At 45.2% G+C, this 19,473-nt stretch overlaps 1 protein-coding gene and 1 pseudogene across 4 annotated transcripts in view; one reads left to right on the top strand and one right to left on the bottom strand.

Annotated features, from left to right (window-relative positions):
* The first annotated feature begins 371 nt into the window (after window positions 1-371).
* The window catches only part of Syce1l (synaptonemal complex central element protein 1 like), a 31,925-nt gene continuing 12,823 nt past the window's right edge, over window positions 372-19,473 (top strand). Inside the window, exons 1-11 of one of the 4 annotated variants that reach the window (XM_059263958.1) lie at window positions 380-621; window positions 9,346-9,408; window positions 11,118-11,177; window positions 11,343-11,417; window positions 11,944-11,991; window positions 12,239-12,293; window positions 12,886-12,949; window positions 13,695-13,764; window positions 13,844-13,928; window positions 14,045-14,117; window positions 14,304-14,444. In XM_059263958.1, the coding sequence (XP_059119941.1) occupies window positions 384-621; window positions 9,346-9,408; window positions 11,118-11,177; window positions 11,343-11,417; window positions 11,944-11,991; window positions 12,239-12,293; window positions 12,886-12,949; window positions 13,695-13,764; window positions 13,844-13,928; window positions 14,045-14,117; window positions 14,304-14,408 (936 nt within the window). In that variant the 5' untranslated portion in view covers window positions 380-383 and the 3' untranslated portion in view covers window positions 14,409-14,444. Of the gene's footprint in view, window positions 622-9,345; window positions 9,409-11,117; window positions 11,178-11,342; window positions 11,418-11,943; window positions 11,992-12,238; window positions 12,294-12,885; window positions 12,950-13,694; window positions 13,765-13,843; window positions 13,929-14,044; window positions 14,118-14,303; window positions 14,445-19,473 lie in introns of those variants that run through there. The other 3 variants (XM_059263956.1, XM_059263959.1, XM_059263957.1) reach the window with 3 other exon arrangements.
* LOC131910358 (phosphatidylinositol N-acetylglucosaminyltransferase subunit P-like) lies at window positions 7,023-7,441 on the bottom strand (annotated as a pseudogene).

Genomic DNA, 19,473 nt, shown 5'->3' with positions numbered 1-19,473 from the left:
TTTTTCCCTACTTTAAAAAAACAAACAAGCCCCACCAATTCAGGCCGTTTCTTACATTAATAAGAAGGTTGCCTCCAGTGTCCACCTGTGTAACACATGCCACGTGACTTCACCCAGCGCGGGCCGGGATGCAGCTTTGTGAAGATGCTCTTATCCTTTAAGGCTTCTACTTGAGAGAGAGTTTTCTTTAGGCCCTTTCAGTGGAGACCTGTGAACTGTGAAGGAGACAGGGCTTGGAACTCCATTGCCATTTGTTCTGGACGTTGGCCGCTTGCAGCAGCAACCTAAAGGAGAAGAACCTTTGAAGAGCTTGTACGCACAACCCTCCTCAACAGCTCACTGCTTCCAGCCTTGTTCAGCAATATGGCTCTGTGGTTGTGCGCATGCGTGCTAACTATCAGTTGCGTTGCAGATGTTCTGCGCTTGCTCAGAGCAGATACCTGTGTTGCCCCACCCCCTGGTTTTCTGCAATGGCTGTCGCAGCACGTGCTGCTTTTCCCTGCCGCTGTTTTCCACTTTTCTATGGCACATGCGCAGATGCCCCACATTGGGAAATGGCTGCGGAGCTGGAGCCTTTGATGGCGGAGTGGCTGGGACCTGAGGAGGCTGAGGATGCCGGAGGTAGTGGGGGCCCACAGGGTAGAAGGGAGAGAGGCTTTGGCCCATTAAAATAATCGAGAGTAATTTTTTTAGAAAAAAAAATGTTTTTAGCCTATTGAATTTTTTAACTTCCACACAGTGGAAATAAATAACATGCCTGTTCTCATCACGTAGGTTAACTTGCCACCTTTATTGACCCTATTAAATACTTAAATAGTTCATTTTAGGACCCGTTACTAAGCAAATCGGGAAGGGATAGTGACATTGTCACAAAAACTGCCCTGTTGCCACACAGCCGAGGGAAGGAAGAACTCCTGATGTCATTCGCGGCCAGCCTAGATGATTACTGCAGGGATTCTTTTCCAGGCCCTTGAGAATGCTTTTCTCAGTTTTCAAATTTGTTGTGACTTAAGTCGTGACAGCTTCTCCCCTCACTGGGGGCAAGGCAATGGAGTCCAGCCTAGAAATACTGGAAATTGCAGTTCTTTGAAAATATCTTTCACAGTAAATCCACCCGAAGAACGTTTTTGTTTTGATTATAGAAATTTCCCAAACATTCTACAGTAGAGAAAATAGCATGACCAGTGACCCGGACCCTGCTTCAACGGGTGTTCAAACTTTGTATCTATACCCACCTTCCCTTCCTGAGCACCAGATCTGTCACTACATGACCAAACATGGGAGGCGGCATCTTGCCAGACCTGTCTATTCAGATTCCAAAACAATGGGTGTGACCTTCAAGAACTGCAGTTTCCCTGGGCACCCAAAACACCTGCTTGGTGCTTGGTACACAGTGATTTTTTTTTCTTTTTTCAAATGGATGAATAATGAAATCATTTTAACAGAATTTGTCTTAAATTGCAGCCACATGTTGGGTGCCAATTTTCAAAGAATAAAAATCAGACAGACAGCAACGAGCCACACTTTATTAAGCATTTGATACAGTGCCACAGAGATTTGAAAACTTAGCATCAGCCTTTCAAATCCCTCAATGTTTAAGTAATGAGGGACTTCACTGGCACTAGAGGAAGTTGGAAGGCATATCAGGTTACATTTCTTAGCCATTGAATTGGGCGTAGGGGGATAATTCTTAGCACCAGTGGCATCCAGGCCTTCTGGTGGAGGCTTATGACTTTAGCAGATGCTCTTCCACATCTGTAGCCTCCATGCTAGGTAATCACAGAAGACTGAGTACACAAACACATGGTTAAGCAGTGGTGACTTATGACAGATACAAGAAGTGATCACAAAAGTGACCAAATTAGGGATAGCCGTGCAGATTGTAGATTTTTTAAAGAGGCGAAGAAACAATTTTCAGTTGATATAATTGTTCATTTATAAAAAAAATGGACCCCAGAAGTTTTATTTTTATTATGGAATAGTTGGGATTGAAACAAGAAAGGAAGGGGGTGTCAAGGAGAGCCGCTTGGAAAGCGAGGTAAGCACACTTTGATAACTGGTTAAGGGCCTTGGATTGGGGAGGGGAGCAAAATGGAGGTCTTTTGTGATTCATTGTTTTATTTATCACTTAGAAAGATAGGTAGTAATATGTAATTTAAAGTATAAGAAGGAAAGGGAAAGGTGAACAGCACCTGAGGATTATACATTAACATTGGAGCAATGGTAACTCCCAGATTTTAATGGCGGTTGTGCAGTTACTTGGAGTCTCTGTATATAGGAAATATGCACTGGAATATTAAATATTAATGGGCCATCCTATCTGCAACTTACAGTTGAAAAACACTCAAAACATGGAGGCTCTGATAGAGTACCACAGCCTATTTCTACAACTTTTGTGTACATCTGAAATAATTTCAAAATAAAATGTTAAAAGGGGACTTATCCTCCACAGGCTCTTTTCTTTTGTAACAAGGAGGTTTTTTTGTTGTTCGTGGAGATATTAGATTTAAGACTTTAAATTAAAATTTTCAAATTTTCTTATCACTTGGGGGCTTGAGAGATGGCTCAGCATTTAAGAGCACTGGCTGCTCTTGCAGAGGACCGAGTTCAATTCCCAGCACCCACACAGTGGCTCACAGCTGCCTGTAACTCCTGTTCCAGGGGATCTGACTCCCTCTTCTGACCTCCACAGGGATCAGGCACACATGTGATGAACAGACACACATACAGGGCAAAACATTAAAACATAAAAGTAAATAAAGATAAATTTTTTTAAAAGTTGCTCTTATCACTCACTAGGGGTCTTATGACTAGCAGTTAAAAGACAGAGAGGAAAACCACAGATGGAGCTTTTGCAGAAGTAGTTGCAAAGGCCAGCTGGAGAGCACGTGGGCTAGTTAGAGAACATTACATGTGGTCTGAGTATTGGAGAAACTGCATGATGATTGCTAATCATACTGCATGTGATTATAGTAACACAAGAAGCAAATATGGGTGGATGTTAACAGTCCTGGCATCTGGGCTATGTGTATGAGGGTTCATCATGGCATTCTCACACTCTGTGTTTGAAACTTCTCATAAAATGTTAAGCAGACAAACACCTTTCTCTGTTATGAGCTTTTCTTTCTTTGCAAAATATTAAAATTATTTTAAATAATAAAAATGTCTCAGGGGGAGATACATCAACTTATCAGAGATGATTGTATCATGGTAATGAGATTCAGGGCCAAAGAGAAGGGGAAGTTTCATTTCTTCAAAGATTTTGTAGTGTTTGGATTTTTAGAATGCTATTTGGGTATTAAAATTTTTTTAAATAAGTGACACATGAAATATTTTTTCTAAAAAGTGAAAATATAGTCACTGCTGGCAGTGGTTAATTCTGAGAAGGGGATGTTGGTGAAATGAGACTTTTTAAAAAAGATTTTACTTACATTTTCATGTTTATGTGTGCGTGTGTGTGGGGGGGGGGTATGTACATGTGAGCTCAGGTGCCAGAGAAGGCCAGAGGAAGGCACTGGGTCCCTGTAGCTGGAGTCAGGTGGTTGTAAGCTATCTGACATAGGTGCTGGGTACTGAACTGGGTCCCCTGGAAGAGTAGTACTTCTACCCTTATCACCTCTCAGCCATCTCTCCCTCCCACAGACTTTCAATGCCATATTCACTGTCCATGTCTAAGTGATTAAAAAAAAAATTAAAGTGCAAAGGCAAATGAATGAATACTAGTTTATTATAGATCCCAGAGGGACAAAAGGATGCTAAGAAGGTGAGCAAGCACCCAACATTCCAACAAGATGAGCTCAAGATAAAAAACAAACAAAAAAGAAAAAGCACTGGACAATGTAATTGTTAATGGCTGTAAAGAACTTCATCCTACCAGAATGCTGTAATTAACTCTCTGAGGCACCTTCACATTACTTCCATGTGTTAACACTGTAAACAGTGAAGCAGTGAAGAGCTTATCTACCTCCCCTCATGGTCTCTTTAAGATGTATTCTTGGGAATGGAGTTTCAGATTTAGAGGAGATAAGAATGTTGTGGTGTAAACTACCAGGAAGCTTGAAATATAGCACTGGTTTTGCCAGTCAAATTTAATGATAGGCACAGCCTTTGATATAGCATGTAGCCTCTAAATAGTATTCAGACGTGTCCAGCAGGCACAGGCCAATGAAAGCAGAAGCACATATTGGATGGGATACTAGGTAAAAGTGTGGCCCTCAAGCTGGCCGTGTAGCTTGGCTAGCATGTGTGAGTCCTGGCTTAACATGTGTGAGTCTCCAAGTTTGATACAACATCCCCAAAATTAATTAATTGAACTAAAAGTGTGACCCTTTCCCTAGCTTGGGTCCATCAGAGCCTCAAAATATAATACATTATACATATGTATGAAATTGTTACAGAATAAAAAAAATAAATGCAAAAAGTGACCTCTTTGGAAACAGAATGCTCTAGTTTCATTTCTGTTGCTGTGATAAACTATTGTGATAAATAGCAACTTAGGGGAGAAAGGATTTATTTAGCTTACAGTTCCAAGTTATAGTCCATCACAACAGGGGAGTCAGGGCAGGAACTCACTCAAGCAGCTAGTCTTACCACACATCTGCAGCCAAGAGCAGAGTGAAACAGATGTAGCCATGCTTCCTTCTTACTCCTGCTCTCAGCAAGCCTTTTCCTCTTTTTCAGGACCCCTAACTCAGAATGCACCACACTGGCTGGACCCTCCTGCATTAATTAACAGTAAAGATGATCCCCAGCAACATACCCACAGGCTAACCTGATCTGGGTAATTCTTCAGTTGAGGCTTTCCTCTCCAATGATTCTAGGTTGTGGCAAGTGAATAATTAAAACTGTCAGGGCAGGAGAGAAGGCTCAATGGTTAAGTGCGCTTGGCTGCTTTTCCTCATGACCCAGGTTTGATTCCCAGCACCCACACAGCAGCTCACAATCTCTTATAGCTCCAGTTAGGGGGTCTGACTCCTGACCTCTGAGCACTAGACATGCAGTGCACAAACATACATGCAGGAATTTATCTATACACATCAAAACAAAACAAAATATAAACTAACCAACATATAGGATCTTTGCAGATATAACTACTGAAGATGAGGTCATACTGGCTTAGGATGGACCATAATTCAGTGGTAATATCCTTACAAGACAAAGGAAATATAAGGCACAATGATACACAGTATAGCATTTGATGACCTACACAGAGGGAAGACCTACTTTATAGTACTCTGTCTCAGCAGCTGAGAAAAGGAAATCATAACCATGGCATCATTTATGGCTGTGAAGGGGACAACCTATAGAAAAAGTAGGAAACTGCTCTTAAATTATGGCATATGTATAGTGGAAATCTATACAGCTACCAAAAAGAAGAAACTGATCACCAGTATACCTTGTCAGAAGAAAAACAGGAGATCCGTGACATCCTGTACGACATAGTGTCCTGTTTGTGGAGAAAGGATATTTGCCTGTATGTCAATCCACAGCTTGGATCACTGAATGAGAAGAAGAAGAGAGACTGGGGACCTTGGGGTCTGAGGCTAAGGGACTTTCTTTACTATTACATTTTCTGCCTGTGGTCTGTGTTTATGAGCTATATTTTCTTCTCTGTCCAGTTTTCTATAGAAAGGAGCAGGTCATTAGTATTTGAGCTTTTATCATTGATTTCAAGAAGTTATGGCGTTCTTCCTGATTGTTTGTTTGTTTGATTTTTTTTCTTTTTTTTCATTTTTCTTTATTAAGAAATTTTCTACTCACTCTACATACCACCCACAGATCCCACCTCCTCCCTCCTCCCATCCCCTAGTTCTCCCTCCCAATCCACCCCACATCCCAACATCCCCCAAATCAAGGTCTCCCATGGGGAGTCAGCAGAGCCGGGCACACTGAGCCTAGGCAGATCCAAGCCCCTCACCACTGCACCAAGGCTGTGGAAGGCATCGCACCACAGGCACCAGGCTCCCAAAAGCCTGCCCATGCACCACGAATGGATCCTGAACCCCCTGCCTGGGTGCCCCCCAAACAGCTCGAGCCAAACAACCATCTTCCATATCCAGAGGGCCTTAGTCATCAGGGAAATGCAAATTAAAACAGCTCTGAGATACCATCTTACACTTATCAGAATGGCTAAGATCAAAAACACTGAAGACAGCTTATGTTGGAGAGGATTTGGAGCAAGGGGAATACTCCTCCACTGTTGATGGGAATGCAAACTTGTACAGCCACTCTGGAAATCAGTATGGCGGTTTCTCAGAAAATTGAGAATAAGTCTTCCTCAAGACCCAGCTATATCACTCTTGAGCATATACCCAAGGAATGCTCAGTCATACCACAAAGATACATGCTCAACTATGTCCATATCAGCATTATTTGTTTGTTTGAATTTTAAAGTAATATGAGCTTGTGCTAAAACATCTATAGAAGCTGGGCGGTGGTGGCACATGCCTTTAATCCCAGCACTCGGGAGGCAGAGGCAGGTGGATCTTTGTGAATTCGAGGCCAGACTGGTCTACAGAGTGATATCCAGGAAAGGCGCAAAGCTACACAGAGAAACCCTGTCTTGAAAAAAAAATCTATAGAATTATGCATCATGAAAAGTGTATTTGGGGCTGGAGAGATGGCTCAGAGGTTAAGAGCACCGATTGCTCTTCAAGAGGTCCTGAGTTCAATTCCCAGCACCCACATGGTGGCTTACAACCATCTGTAATAAGATCTGGCAACCTCTTCTGTGTACATAATAAATAAATAAATCTTTAAAAAAAAAAAAAAAAAGAAAAGAAAAGTGTATTTGCTTGAATCAGGAGCCAAGTACGTTCAGTCCATTGTAGTTCGTTGAAATAGGCTACAGGTCATTCTTTCTCTTTTTTTATTTCTTCTGTCCATTCAAACTCATGTTTGAAAGCATTTACAATATTAACTGAACTCAATCTTAGAGATCAATGTTCGTGTTTTTAGATCTCACTATTGGGTATTAAAGGGACACTCAGTGTAATTATGTTCAAAATTATTCAACCCAAAACTTACAAATGTTTGGTCTTAGGATCTTTACACCCAAAACAGAGTTGGCTGTTAAATTCTTTGGCTTCAAGGAAGAACATTCTGTTAACTTTACCAATGAGAATATCTCTTAATGCTGGTAGTTTTTCCATTGTTGATTTTTAGTAGTTACATATAATTGTATGAATGAAGTTGAGTGGAGAGGTACACTAAGTACTCCAAATAAGAGTATATAACCAATCAAGGTGGTAATAAGGAGGGAGATAGGTAATGCAATTGCTCAATATTTTTGAGGCCAAGAGGTTAAACCTAAGGAGTTTAACCAAGGTTCAGGAATGAAAACCCACACAAGATAAACTGTGACACCAAACTGAGAGTTTAAGAGCAGAACAAAGCTACAAGTTACCTTTTCTGGCAAGGACAACAGTGAATATCCCACCATCTTCCTTGTGCCTTTCAACAGTCTAAGGGGAAGGGAGGACAAGACTGGGCTGAACAGAGAGGTCCCTGGTTCCTGCCCTCTGGTGAGGGGTCTGTCCCTGCCTCAAGTGAGGCATGAGACATGTAGGCACAAGTCTTTCTTAATGTCGGATTTCCCCCCCCCAATCTTTTTATGATGTATCTGCACGTGTGCGTATGTGTCTGTGTGTGTGTCTGTGTGTGTATTGATTCCTAGTCTTCATAATATTGAGTAGATTCCCAATAACATCATTACCATGTTCACCTGTCCTTTGTATGTATCCTAGATTAGTACTAAAAAGTAATTCCACTTTTTTGGTAGGGTCTTGCTTTCTTCTTTATTTATTGTTTTACATCCTGACAGTTTCCTCTCCTTCCTTTCCTCCCAGTCTCTCCCCCACTTCCCCTCCCCCCAAATTCCTCTTCCATTTCTATTCAGAAAAGGGCAGGCCTCCCATGGATATCAACAAAACATGGCATATCAAGTTGAGGTAGGACTAAGCACCTCATTGGGCTCTTTTTTGCTTTCATAAACAGTGTTTTGGTTGTACATCAAGAGGTTCCTCACACCCACTTCTTTCTGCTTAAAATGATTAGGGACTGGGAAATGGTTCAGTGGGTAAAGTGCTTGCTGCACGAGTGTGGACCTGAGTTCAGATCCCTAGACCCCCGCCAAGTATAGCAGTCAGTCTGTAACCTGCAGACGAATTTCTAAATGGTCTTATTAAAAAACAAAAACAAAAACAAAAACAAAAAAAAACACCGAGCCAAATATAGGGGTGAAAGCCTTAGGGAGATCAGGGAAATAGGGAAAGCCACCAGCCAACCTTACCTCACCGACTCTGCAGCTTCCAGATGCTGCGACTTCCTGCCTACCCACTTCTATATGCCTTGCTGTTCTGCCATCTGATTTGCTCTCTGTCCACCTCCATTACTTCCTCTTCCTACACAGCGCTGCCACTTTCTGTCTGTCTGTACAGACCTCCATATCTCCATGGTTAACTAGTGTTGGAATTAAGGCATGTGCCACCACACCTGGCTCTATTTCCAGTGTAGCCTTAAACACACAGAGATTCTGCCTAAGTGATAGGATTAAGGGCGTGTGCTGCTACTGCATGACTTCTTTATTTGCTTATAATGGCTGCTCTTTTTCCTCTGGTCTCCAGGCAAGCTTTATTTATTAAAGCACAAATGAAATATCACCACAGTAACCCCAGCATGGAGTAAGTAGGGATGAGGGTTGGAGATTTTCAGACTCAGGCTGGCTGTCCAGTCCAGCTGACATGGCCAGCCCCATGGACAGTGGGAAACTGTCACAAAAAATACAGTGGAGTGTGACAGGGAAGTTGACTTCTGGCCTATACATTTGCCCACATAAATAAATGTAGCTCCACATAGAGGTACTTATACATGTACTGCAACATACACACACGAGTTAAATAAATATGTATTAGCAGCATGAGTAGCCATATCTAGACCCATCAGTTCATTAGAATTTACACATTAGGGCTATAATTAATTGTAAAGACATCAGTATGTAATCTACCTCCCTTTCCTGTTGCATGGGTTAGAATTCATGATGACTTTGAACAGCAGCAGAGTCCAGGATACACTCTTCTCACCCTGACTTTGACTAGGGGAGTTCTGGAGGATCTCTTGTCCTCTTGTGGAGAAGCTGATTCATCTAATACATACCATGATCCTTTGATACAGAGGAAAGGGTTCCCTAGGTGCCCTACTGTAGTGGAAACCTGACCCCCAGCCCAGCCTTGGCTGTAGCCGGGAGTGTCTACAGAATCCTCACTGCTCTTCTACCAGGGTCTGTGTCTTTCCTGGCTTTATCCTTACTCCTACTGGATCCTGTAATTGTGGTTTTCATCTCTACAGGGCAGGCCACGTCTTTGAGTAAGACTGAAGACTTGCTGGAGACAGTAAAAAAGCTGCAGAAAGGTCAGGTATCCTGTGTCTGAGTCTCGGATTTTGAACAAACAGGGCTACAATCTAAAACTCACAACTCTGGAAAATCATCCTATTGCATGTATTTATTCTATTTGCTTTTATTCTTTGAGCCAAAAAATGAAGTCCTACAGTTAAAAATTCAAAATCTTTAAGAGGATGGAAAATCCTCCACTTACAGGGGAACATAGACACACACACAGACACACAGACACACACACACATACACACACTCCATTCATTAGCCCATTCATCTTTTCATCCATCCATCCATCCATCCATCTAACCACATACCTATTTATTCATTTTCCTGACCCACAGACAAGCAACAATATTTATTTATTTGTCAGTTCTGCAGCTTGAACCTAGGACCATTGTACTACTGAGCTACTTTCCTATAGCAGCAGTTATGAAATGATCAAGTGTTTTCCAGAGATTCTTTTAAAATAAACAGCATCCATGGGTATATATTTCTTGTCATTTTTAAACCCACAAATGACAAAGGACAATACAGAGTATTTTACACTTGGCATTTTTGTTGAGAAGGAGCTTGGGAGCCAGCTTGCATTGAGTACCCTGGAGCAATGGAGCAAATACTGAGTTTGAAGTAAGACCTTTCCGCCCCACCAGCCCATTCTCAGCTTCGCTGTTGTAGTCACTGATTTGCGTCAGACAAAAGGGAACCTTCCCTTTTCCATCTCCCTCTAGCTCACACAGTTCATTGCAGCTGCTGCCTGGACTAAACTTTGTATAGAAACTGCAGGACTAGAGATGTGTAGTGACCTACCCCGACCATCTCCACTGAAATAATGCCCTTGGGCCGCAGAGATTTTTGCCAGTTGCGATCAGCACCCTGGAGGACAGTTACTGTTCTAGAAGTGCCTAGAAAGGGAGTCTGTCATCTTGAAAAGTCCAGCGCTAAGCTTATGAACCCCAGGCTGCTTTAGGGGCTGGCAGTGAGACCCAGTAAAGCAGCTTTATATTCCAATGCCTGTGACTCATCTTTGATCTAGAGCAGAAGGAAGGCTTCTCCCTGTAGAGAGGTAAAATGGGCTGTGAGGTCAGAAGTGACTCTCTAAAAAGTCATTGAGAATTTGCAAGGTGCCACCTGTCACTGGAAAGCCCTGCTGCCTTCATGACAGCTAGAGACCAAGAAGGCAGGAATGGCAAGCAGCCTGCTCTGCTACGCCCCCAAAGAGGGTGGGGCTCATGGGAGGGCTCCTCCACTGTGGTCCTGCAGATCCTCCCTTCCTGCTTTCTCTGCTCCTCCTGCTCGCATACCCATTCTCTGTGGCTATGGACCTACTCGCACTGTAGGAGATTCATCCTTGTTCCCTCTGTCTGCAGTAGCTCCCACTCCCCACACCCCTCCCCACCGTGTATGGGGTCTGTTTCTCTCCCTTAATTTGGGGTCTTTCCATATCAAGAAGCACTAATACCCATCTGTTCTGTAACACCCCACCATGTGTCATCGTTGTAACTGGTGCTGCCACCAGATTGAGTCATAGCCACCACCACCCCCCACCCACCCAGAAGGCAAGCCCTGCAAGGACTTGTTACAGATTCCAACACAAAGCAGGTGCTCCAGAACAGCCTGTGGGTGGCTAACAGGAGAAACCCAGCATCAGATAGCAGTCCTACTCTAGCTGCCTGGGACAGCCAAGCACCTGTCTTTTCTGGCTCAATCTGCCTTCTTTCTTCAGAGGGAAGCCTGGAACCCCAGATTGAGGACCTGATTCATCGAATTAATGAGCTGCAGCAAGGTAAATTTGGGAACCTAGACTGGCCAATTGATACCAGCAGGAAGGAGCCTGGACTGTGAGTACCTCCCACGCAGGGCTGTCTGAAAAAGAATAAGCCATGTCACAAGCCGCAGAAAAGTAGCAGGGCTGCGCTCACACAGTCCCTTCTTCCTTTCCTTGGTCCAGCGAAGAAGAGATCCATTGAAGAGCTGGGAGAGGCTCAAGCTCTCCAGGAGGCCATGCATCGGGAACTAGATTCCTGTGAGTGGGTCCCTTGAGCGCTGCTGGCACTTCCAAACATGGCTCAGGGCCTTCGCCCAGGCTGTGCCCTCGCCTGCAGTCCCCTTCGCCCATACAATTCAGATTGCCCACTGTATCGTGTTATCTTTCAGCTCACAGCTCAGCTAGCCCTAACACGACCATTTTGGATGATTTCATCTAAAAACGGATTCCTACCCCTTCTCCACCTTGCTTCTCCCTCCCTCTGCTTCTGCTTAGTTTCTTTCTAACATGGTATTTCCTTCTTTAGTAGTTCACTCTTCTTTCCAGCACAAACTTGTACTTTCTTCGTCATAGTCACTCCTTTGACTCTGTTGGCACTTAAGAGAACATGGATGTGGGGGTATGGAGGAAGGAATCGGGGGCCCTGTGGGAGGTGGTGACAGGGGTAGAAAGAAGATACCTCACTTCTCCCCCATCTTCTGTGTGATTTTGCCTATTGGATGGAATTGCAGTAGGGTTAAGGGATGTAGCCTCCAGAGGCTGAAAGTGTCACCGTGTTTTACAGTAAATGAAGAGAAAGGACACCTAGAGGAGGTCCTGTGCAAAAAAAAAGGTATTCGCCATTCTTTATTCTTCCCACTGCTTCACAAAGCCCACCCTCCTGAGCAGCCACAAGAGTCCAACTGAAAGCTGGGTCATGGGGCTTCTCCCAACTCTCTCCCCTGGCTACTCATATGGAGGATGCACGCAAGTCTTTGGAGTGCCCACCAGCATCCAAGGTCATGTGGGGCCCCTGGACTCTGCCTAACCTTCTTCTGCCAAGGTCCTTCATCAGGCTGTCTTGTCTGCTTTCTCCACAGAGGCTCTGATGCTTCTCCAGAAGCATTGCCAGGAGAGGGAAAGTGAGACTCAGTGGTAAGAGTCCTTCCCAGCTCTGCCCCAGCTTGAGGAGGAGAGGCCAGAGCTAGTGTAATGAGTCCTAGATACACACTCCGTATTTCCCTTCTGTGGAACAGAGCACCAAGACAGGATAGTTCCCTCATCATTATGGGTGGTGATAGAGTAAATTCAACAGTTTGACCCACTGCACCCTCATATAGTTTTCATGGGGAGGCACATTTGTAGGGGCAACAAGATGGACAGGGCTGTGGTCCCCCATAGGGATCCATAACGGATCACCTGTAACAAAAGAATGAGAAGCATTCTTGGAGAGAGTGAGGGCTCAGGCAGAGTCTGACTGTGAATGATCCAGTCCCTGCCCAGGAAGCATACATTCCAGTTGTCAGCATTCAGACTGAGGAGTTATTCCTAAGCCTGGAGTCTGGTGGGCAGCTAAGCTAAGTCTGGTGGAGCTTGCTGGAAGAAAAGGTGCTGAAGAGAGGAGGCTTTTACAGACCCCTGAAGGGAAGCACTGGCAGGACCCGAAGGCCTGAGCAGGAGGCACCCCAAACCTGACTGCCAAGTGGGTCCTGACCCTAACTTTTCAAGGCTGGGTGTCTGTCCACAGGTTGAATGCTAAAGAGCAACTGGAGGATCTGACAAGTCAGCGCAAGGACCTCTGGGAGTTCCATGTAAGAGACAATGTCCCTTCCAACCTCCATTCCTCCCACGGCTTTAGTGTGTGAGTGGTCTGGTCCCTAGCCCTGCTCAGGCCCAGTGCTCTGGGAGAGACCCTGACTCCTCTCTCCTGTCACCTTTGACCCCACAGCTGGTCGCTTTGCCCCATCCCTCACTTCCATACCGAGCATCCTTTGCTGGGTGTTGTCATGGCTTTTATGGATTCTGTGTTTTCTCAAAGTGACCCACGGGAACCTTGAGAAAACCTTCATTCAGTGCAGATAGGAGCATCAGGTGACATTCCAGGCAGGGAGAGGCAGCAGTATACCAAAAGACCCTTTCCACCTCAAGTTTCTTAGGGGCAGGGGAAATGCATAGCCAGACTCCAGCCAAGAAGGCAAAGCAGATAGATCCTGTAAGCCTGGGGCACCGTCTCTGATCTGTTGGCATCTGACCACACATGTTGAGCACTTGAGTGCAGAAGATAAGTGTGCATTCTTGAGAAATGATCTGAACTTCTGGAACATTCAAAGAATAGCAACTGGGGAGTGAGGATCTGAAGAGTTGTAAGAAATAGATTCTGAGAAATATGAGGGGACATTGGTGTGAAGTAAGTCTGTAGCTGCAGCAGAAACTGCAGAGTTAAAAAAATGAGTGAGTGACCTACTGGAGGGAAGGACTTTGTCGAAAGTGCAAAGAGGGGTGGGCTGGAGGTGTAGTCAGGACAAGGGACAGAGAGACAGGCCTCCTTCCTCGCAGGTCCTGCACCACCGCCTGACCCAGGAGATCAGCGCAATGGAAGGCAGCAAAGAGCAGCTGCTGCTGGAGAGTGAGGCTCTCGGGCAGTGATGGGTGGTGGGACCCAATGCCTCAGAGAACCCACCTTGATGTCCAGACACTGCCTGCAGGGACTTTGCTGCGTACCCAGCTGCAGGAAGTGGAGAGGCGGCTGCAGACAGCCAGGGAGGCCCAGAAGACCCCTGAGAACTGTGGGTAAGAGAAGGTCATGCCCCTCAACCTGGGCCTCAGCTCTTCAGGCCTCTGTCTTGACTCTTCCTCCCTGATACCCTGGGCACTTGCTCGTTCTCTATTGTCTGCTTTTCTCATAGGCTGAAGACAGAACTGAATAAATGTGGGGGGCAGTCACAGAGCATCACGGAAACCCAGAACAACAGAGGAGAGGTAGGCACCCAGGGAACAGAAGCAGAGGCTAAAGAGGAGTAAGTGGGGGCCCCCGGAGGTCCCCTGAGAAGGGGGATTTAGAGAGGCCCAGGTAGCTCCAGTACTGGGACATGCTGAGGGAGCCACCAGGAGCTGGCAGGTGCAGACAAGTGGGTGTCTGAGTAAACCTGCTCCCGCTGCCCTTAGGCTGGCCAAGAGGAGCAGCATCATTTGGAGCCATTGGGAGAGCTGCCAGGGACAAGGATGCCCTTGCTAGGCCACGAGGACCCACCAGTGCTCACATCCCTTTAAGGCCTACCAAAAAATAAAGATGATTCCTAGAGTCCACTGAGTCTGTGCATGTGAAGTTGCTGGAAGGAAGAGGCCCCAGCCATGTGGTGGGCAGGTATCCAGGGCATCTCTGGGTACAACATCAGCTGGACTTCACTCATCAGCCATAGGCATACAGCAAATTCTCAATAAATGCTCCTGAGCAGCCCAGTGAATGAACGTCAGATAATGAGAGTTTACTCCTTCTCCCTGGGCACGCCCAGGGGTACAGAAGTATCAACTCATCAACAGAGATCCAGGCCAGCACTCCTGTGTTCCAGAAAAGTCCCAGCTCCCCACCCCCCCAGGTATTATTGTTCCCTGCAGGGTCCTTGACATCTCAGACCTGTCCCTTTCTCCTGTGGTCCCTCTCACAGCTGGGTTCTTGTCCCAAAGAGGCCTTTCATTGCTGTCCAGATCTCCAGGCCAACATCCTATCAGAGCAAGGCTTCATCTGGAGTGCCCACAGCACTGGGTCTCCTGGAGGCTTTGGCAGTCACCACAGGGCTGTTAATTAATATAGATTAGAACCAAGGTAGAAAGAAACCAACTGTGAAGACTAGGAAAGGATCCAGTGGAGGCTGGTCAGGGAAGTGCTCAGAGCATAGCCCCGGCAGGCAGCCACTGGACAGGATGAGGCTGGGAAAGTGGGTTTCCTTAGAAGCGGGGCAGGGATATAGTAGTTACTTTTTGTTGCTGTGATAAGAGACCATGACTAAAGCAATTTACAGAAGAAACAGATTATTTGGCCTTACCATTCCAGAGGGCTAGAGTCCATAAGGCAGGGACAGAGTGGCAGCAGGTAGCTTGAGCAGGAAGCTGAGAGATCACATTTCTACTCATATGCAGGAAGCAGAGAACGCAAGTGTGACCAGGATATGTGCGGGGGCCCAACTTGCTCAGGGTCAGAGAATCTGGGCTTGCTTTACCTGTTGCTGGAGTCCGAAGTCTCTGTTGCTATCATCATCTTAGACCCATTCAAAAAGGCCATTCCATCTTTATTATCCTCTGTTCTTTTACTGGGAGGTGTAGCAGCCATAAGGAGGAGAAGGATTGCTATAATTATTCCAGCTATTTGTTTAGTGGAACACTGATTCGGAGCTGCATAGAGTTAAGCTCTGAACCTCACATATTATTAAGAAGGGGGAACTGTGGAGGTCTAACATACTCAGGGTCAGAGAATCTGGGATTGCTTTACCCAGCAGGGCTGCATAAGGAGATGATTTGGCCATGGGCTTGTTTACCAGGTGTTTGGAAGGGTCTGCACTTGGCTGTACAGTGTGCTTTGATCTTGCAAGGGGGAGGTCTTTTGCCTCTCCCCTTGGCATATTATAAAAAGCCCTTTTGAATAAATCTCTGGGTGACTGGGTGTTGACTTAGGCCCTCCTGAAGCTATCCTGTGTTTCTGTCTTTCTTCTCGTCATCTAGGTCTGTCTTTCTATCTGCTATTTTCTTACCTCTCTTTCCTCTACTCAAGAACCCTTCAAAAGGTGGGAGCTGGACTCCCACTGATATCCACTCTCAAAGCCAACCACCAGTGACATGCTTCCTCCAGCAAAGCTGCAGTACCTAAAAGTCCCATAACCTTCCCAAACAGTGCCACTGCCTAGGGCCCACGTATCCAAATACATGGGTCTATGGGGGTGGGGGCAGCATTCTCATTCAAGTCCCCCTGGTGGTAATGTGCCTCTCTTCAGAGACTGGGCACATTAGTGAAAAGAACCTGGGGCCGGACTGTCTTCCCTGCTGCATACAAGCTCTCTGGCTTTAAGCAAATCATTTCCCTCCACCTCAGTTTCCTCATCTGTAAAACACAGCTATTGTGTGAAGGACCTAGACCAACAGTTCTCAGCCTATGGGTTGTGACCCCTTTCGGGGTCACATATCAGATATCCGACATGTCAGATATTTACATTATGATCCACAACAAGAGCAAAATTACAGTTATGAAGTAGCAATGAAATAATTTTCTGGTTAGGGGTCACCACAGCATGAGCAGCTGTATTAAAGGGTCTCGCATTAGGAAGATTGAGAACCAGTGACCTAGACTGATAACACATGGGAAGTGCTTATAACAGTTATCAGCCTATTGCAAAGACAATGAAGGCAGTAGCCATCATTATTATGAAGACCTTTCATATCATTTAGCCTTTCTCTCCATCTTGTAAGTGAATGTAACCTCCATTTTGTTTTTCAACAGTGAAGCAGAACACAAGAGGCTAGGGAACTTTATAAAGACAGAAGTTGATTTTGGCTCATGGTCCTGGAGGCACAAGGCTGAGAAGCCATGCCTGGTGATAGCCTTCTTCCTGGCAAAGTCCTGAGGTGACAGGACTTCAGATAACTGGAGACACAAGGCATGCCTGTGTATCCCTTCTGGTCTTTTCCTGTTCTTTTAAAGCATGGGAAGCCCACCCTAGCAATCTTAGTGAATCCTAGTTATTTTCCAAAAGCCAGGACTCTGAGCATCAGAGTCCCATCAAGTGTCCATCCTCTCACCCCTTCACGATGGCAATTAAATCTCATACAGCAGTTAAATGAAGCTTGTTTATTTGGTGGTATTGGAGATGGAACCTAGGCCCTTGAGTGTGCCAGGTAAGCATACTACTACTGAGCCTCCAATCCTAAAAGGGATATATTTCAGCTCATAAAAACTTGGACTCTCAAATGGTAACAGGATTATTTAATTGTCCCAACTCAATTGAATTGTTGTTCAACCTGCTTTGACCTCCCACAACATTCCTGGTACTTTGCTAGTTATTGAGAAAGTTATAGAAAATGTTGCTCTCGCAGGTTCTGCCATCACAGAGCTTAGAGACTAGGCAGGAGGAAATGTGCTGAGTACTAGAAACAAGCGTGCCAGTGGGGAAGCACCTCATCAGCAACGGGGCACTTCCCTTGTGACTCAGTTCTGTGTGACCTTGACGAGGAAATGGTGAAAACAAAATCCTCTGCCAACCCAGGAGACTTCCACACAAAATGTAACCAAGAAGACAGTTTTCCCATTACATAGGCTTTAAGTCAATGTGTGGGGCCACAGCCCAGGCAGTCTACTAAAGATATCACAAAGACAAAAACATGGTACCAGCCGCCCAAAGCATATTTGTGTTCATGGGTATATTCCACAAACCACTGATTTTTTTTAACTGGGCTGCAGGCAGAAGTCAACAGCAGCCTGATGAGAATAGAGATGCCCAGAATTGCCTTCAAAGGGCAAGATTCTTTGGGACAGAGTATCTCAGCTATGAGTGCATTTGCTTAAAAAATTTCCAGTAGATGATGTGCACTTGGCCTTGCAGAGCACTTACCCAGAAATAAGAAAGAATATTGATTGAGGTCAAGCTCCAGGAAAAGTGATATATGGACTCCCTTGCATCAGCAGCACCTGGGAACTGGCTGGGAACTCAAGATGCTGGCTACTATCCCAGACCTACTGAGAGGAACACTTCAGGTGGACTCAGAGATCTGAGTTTCACAGGCCCACCGGGTGGCTCTACTGTCCAAGTTTGAGAACCAAACTGTTCCAGAAAAGAGCTTCTGGTGTCTGCTTTTCATTTGTATTCTTGTGGTAGAGTTTTTCAAAAGATGGCTCTTGGAGCCAGACATTCCTGATCCAAGCCTGGCACCCTCTTATTATAAAGTGCAACTCAAGAGAGCAGGCATGGTGACACATGCATATAATTCCATCTTTTGGGAAGCTGAGGCAGGAGGATTGAAAGTCTGAGACCATGCTGAATTATACATAGAGACAGATTTCCTGAGAAAGGAACAACTGGTCATTTGTCAGATTAGATGTTTGGCCATGGGCCAGTAAGAACTGTTCTATAACACATTCTACAACCATCTGTCTGAAAACAACAAAGTGCAACCCAAGAAAAATTATTTACACCCATAATCTGTACCTCATCTGCAAATTGGAGACTAAAATAATAGCTTCAGTAGAGTTATGTAAAATGCCAGTTTTCTTTTTCCTCTTTTAAAAGAAGTTTTATTTCATGAGCACTGTATATCACTTCCATTTTGCCCTCCTCCCAAATTCCACCCGTCTCCCCTCCCAAATTCATGTTCTCTTTTTAATTATTACTGTTACATGTGTATACATATGCCTGTGTGTCTATGTATGTGTATATGCACACATGTATATTCAACCTACCGAGTCCATTCAGCATTGCTCATATGTACATGTGTCCAGGGCTGACTACTTGGGATTGGACATCTTATATGGGAACCCATCTACAGAGAAAAGTAGTCATCCCTTTTTCTGTGCAGCCATTGACCACAGATAGCTCTTCATCTAGGGATGGGGCCATGTGGAATTTCCCCTGTGCACATTGGTATGCAACCTGGTGTTGTCATTATGCAGGTCTTGTTCATGCAACCATATGTGGGTTTTTTTGGATGCATTTTGATCACAGAGAATAGAGGACTGTGGAGTACCCAATCCCAACTGATTCATCTGCAGTGCAAATGTTCTCCTCCTCATAAGGGATTTGGTGTGAATGACAGGCATTGTTAATATTCTGACCCGCCCCTTGAAATCCCACCCCTTGGCAGCACTCTGTGCCCTGACGTAAAAGCCTCATTCTAAGGAAACACTCCTCCCCTCTCTCTCTCTTCCACTTTTCCTCCCCACAAGGTGTGCACCCTCAGACTCTCTCTCTCTCTCTCTCTCTCTCTCTCTCTCTCTCTCTCTCTCTCTCTCTTTCTCTTTGTCTCTCTCTTTCCTATCTTTCTCTTCATCTCTCTATTATAATGAATTCTCCATGTGGATGCAGCATCTGGGTTGTGAATTACTGGCTACTGCTACCACTGCCGCCATGCCCAGCCTGCCGCTGCATCTGCCCAGCATGTTTCCTTGCACCTGTGGGATACTCACACACAATAATTTGTATCATTGGTGCCCAACATTGCCAGTCAATCCCACTGCTTTCTCCTGCCTGCTGGCAGTCTGAGGAACTCTGAGATCCTGTACCATCCACCATTTTTTCAGGCTGGAGCACCATCAGGGACTCTACTGGATCGGTAAGATTCCTCCCTTCCTTTCTGG

Source organism: Peromyscus eremicus, chromosome 5, assembly GCF_949786415.1.
Source record: "Peromyscus eremicus chromosome 5, PerEre_H2_v1, whole genome shotgun sequence".
NCBI lineage: Eukaryota > Metazoa > Chordata > Mammalia > Rodentia > Cricetidae > Peromyscus > Peromyscus eremicus.
Note: the sequence above shows the minus strand (reverse complement) of the source record. Positions and strands in the feature narration are given on the sequence as shown.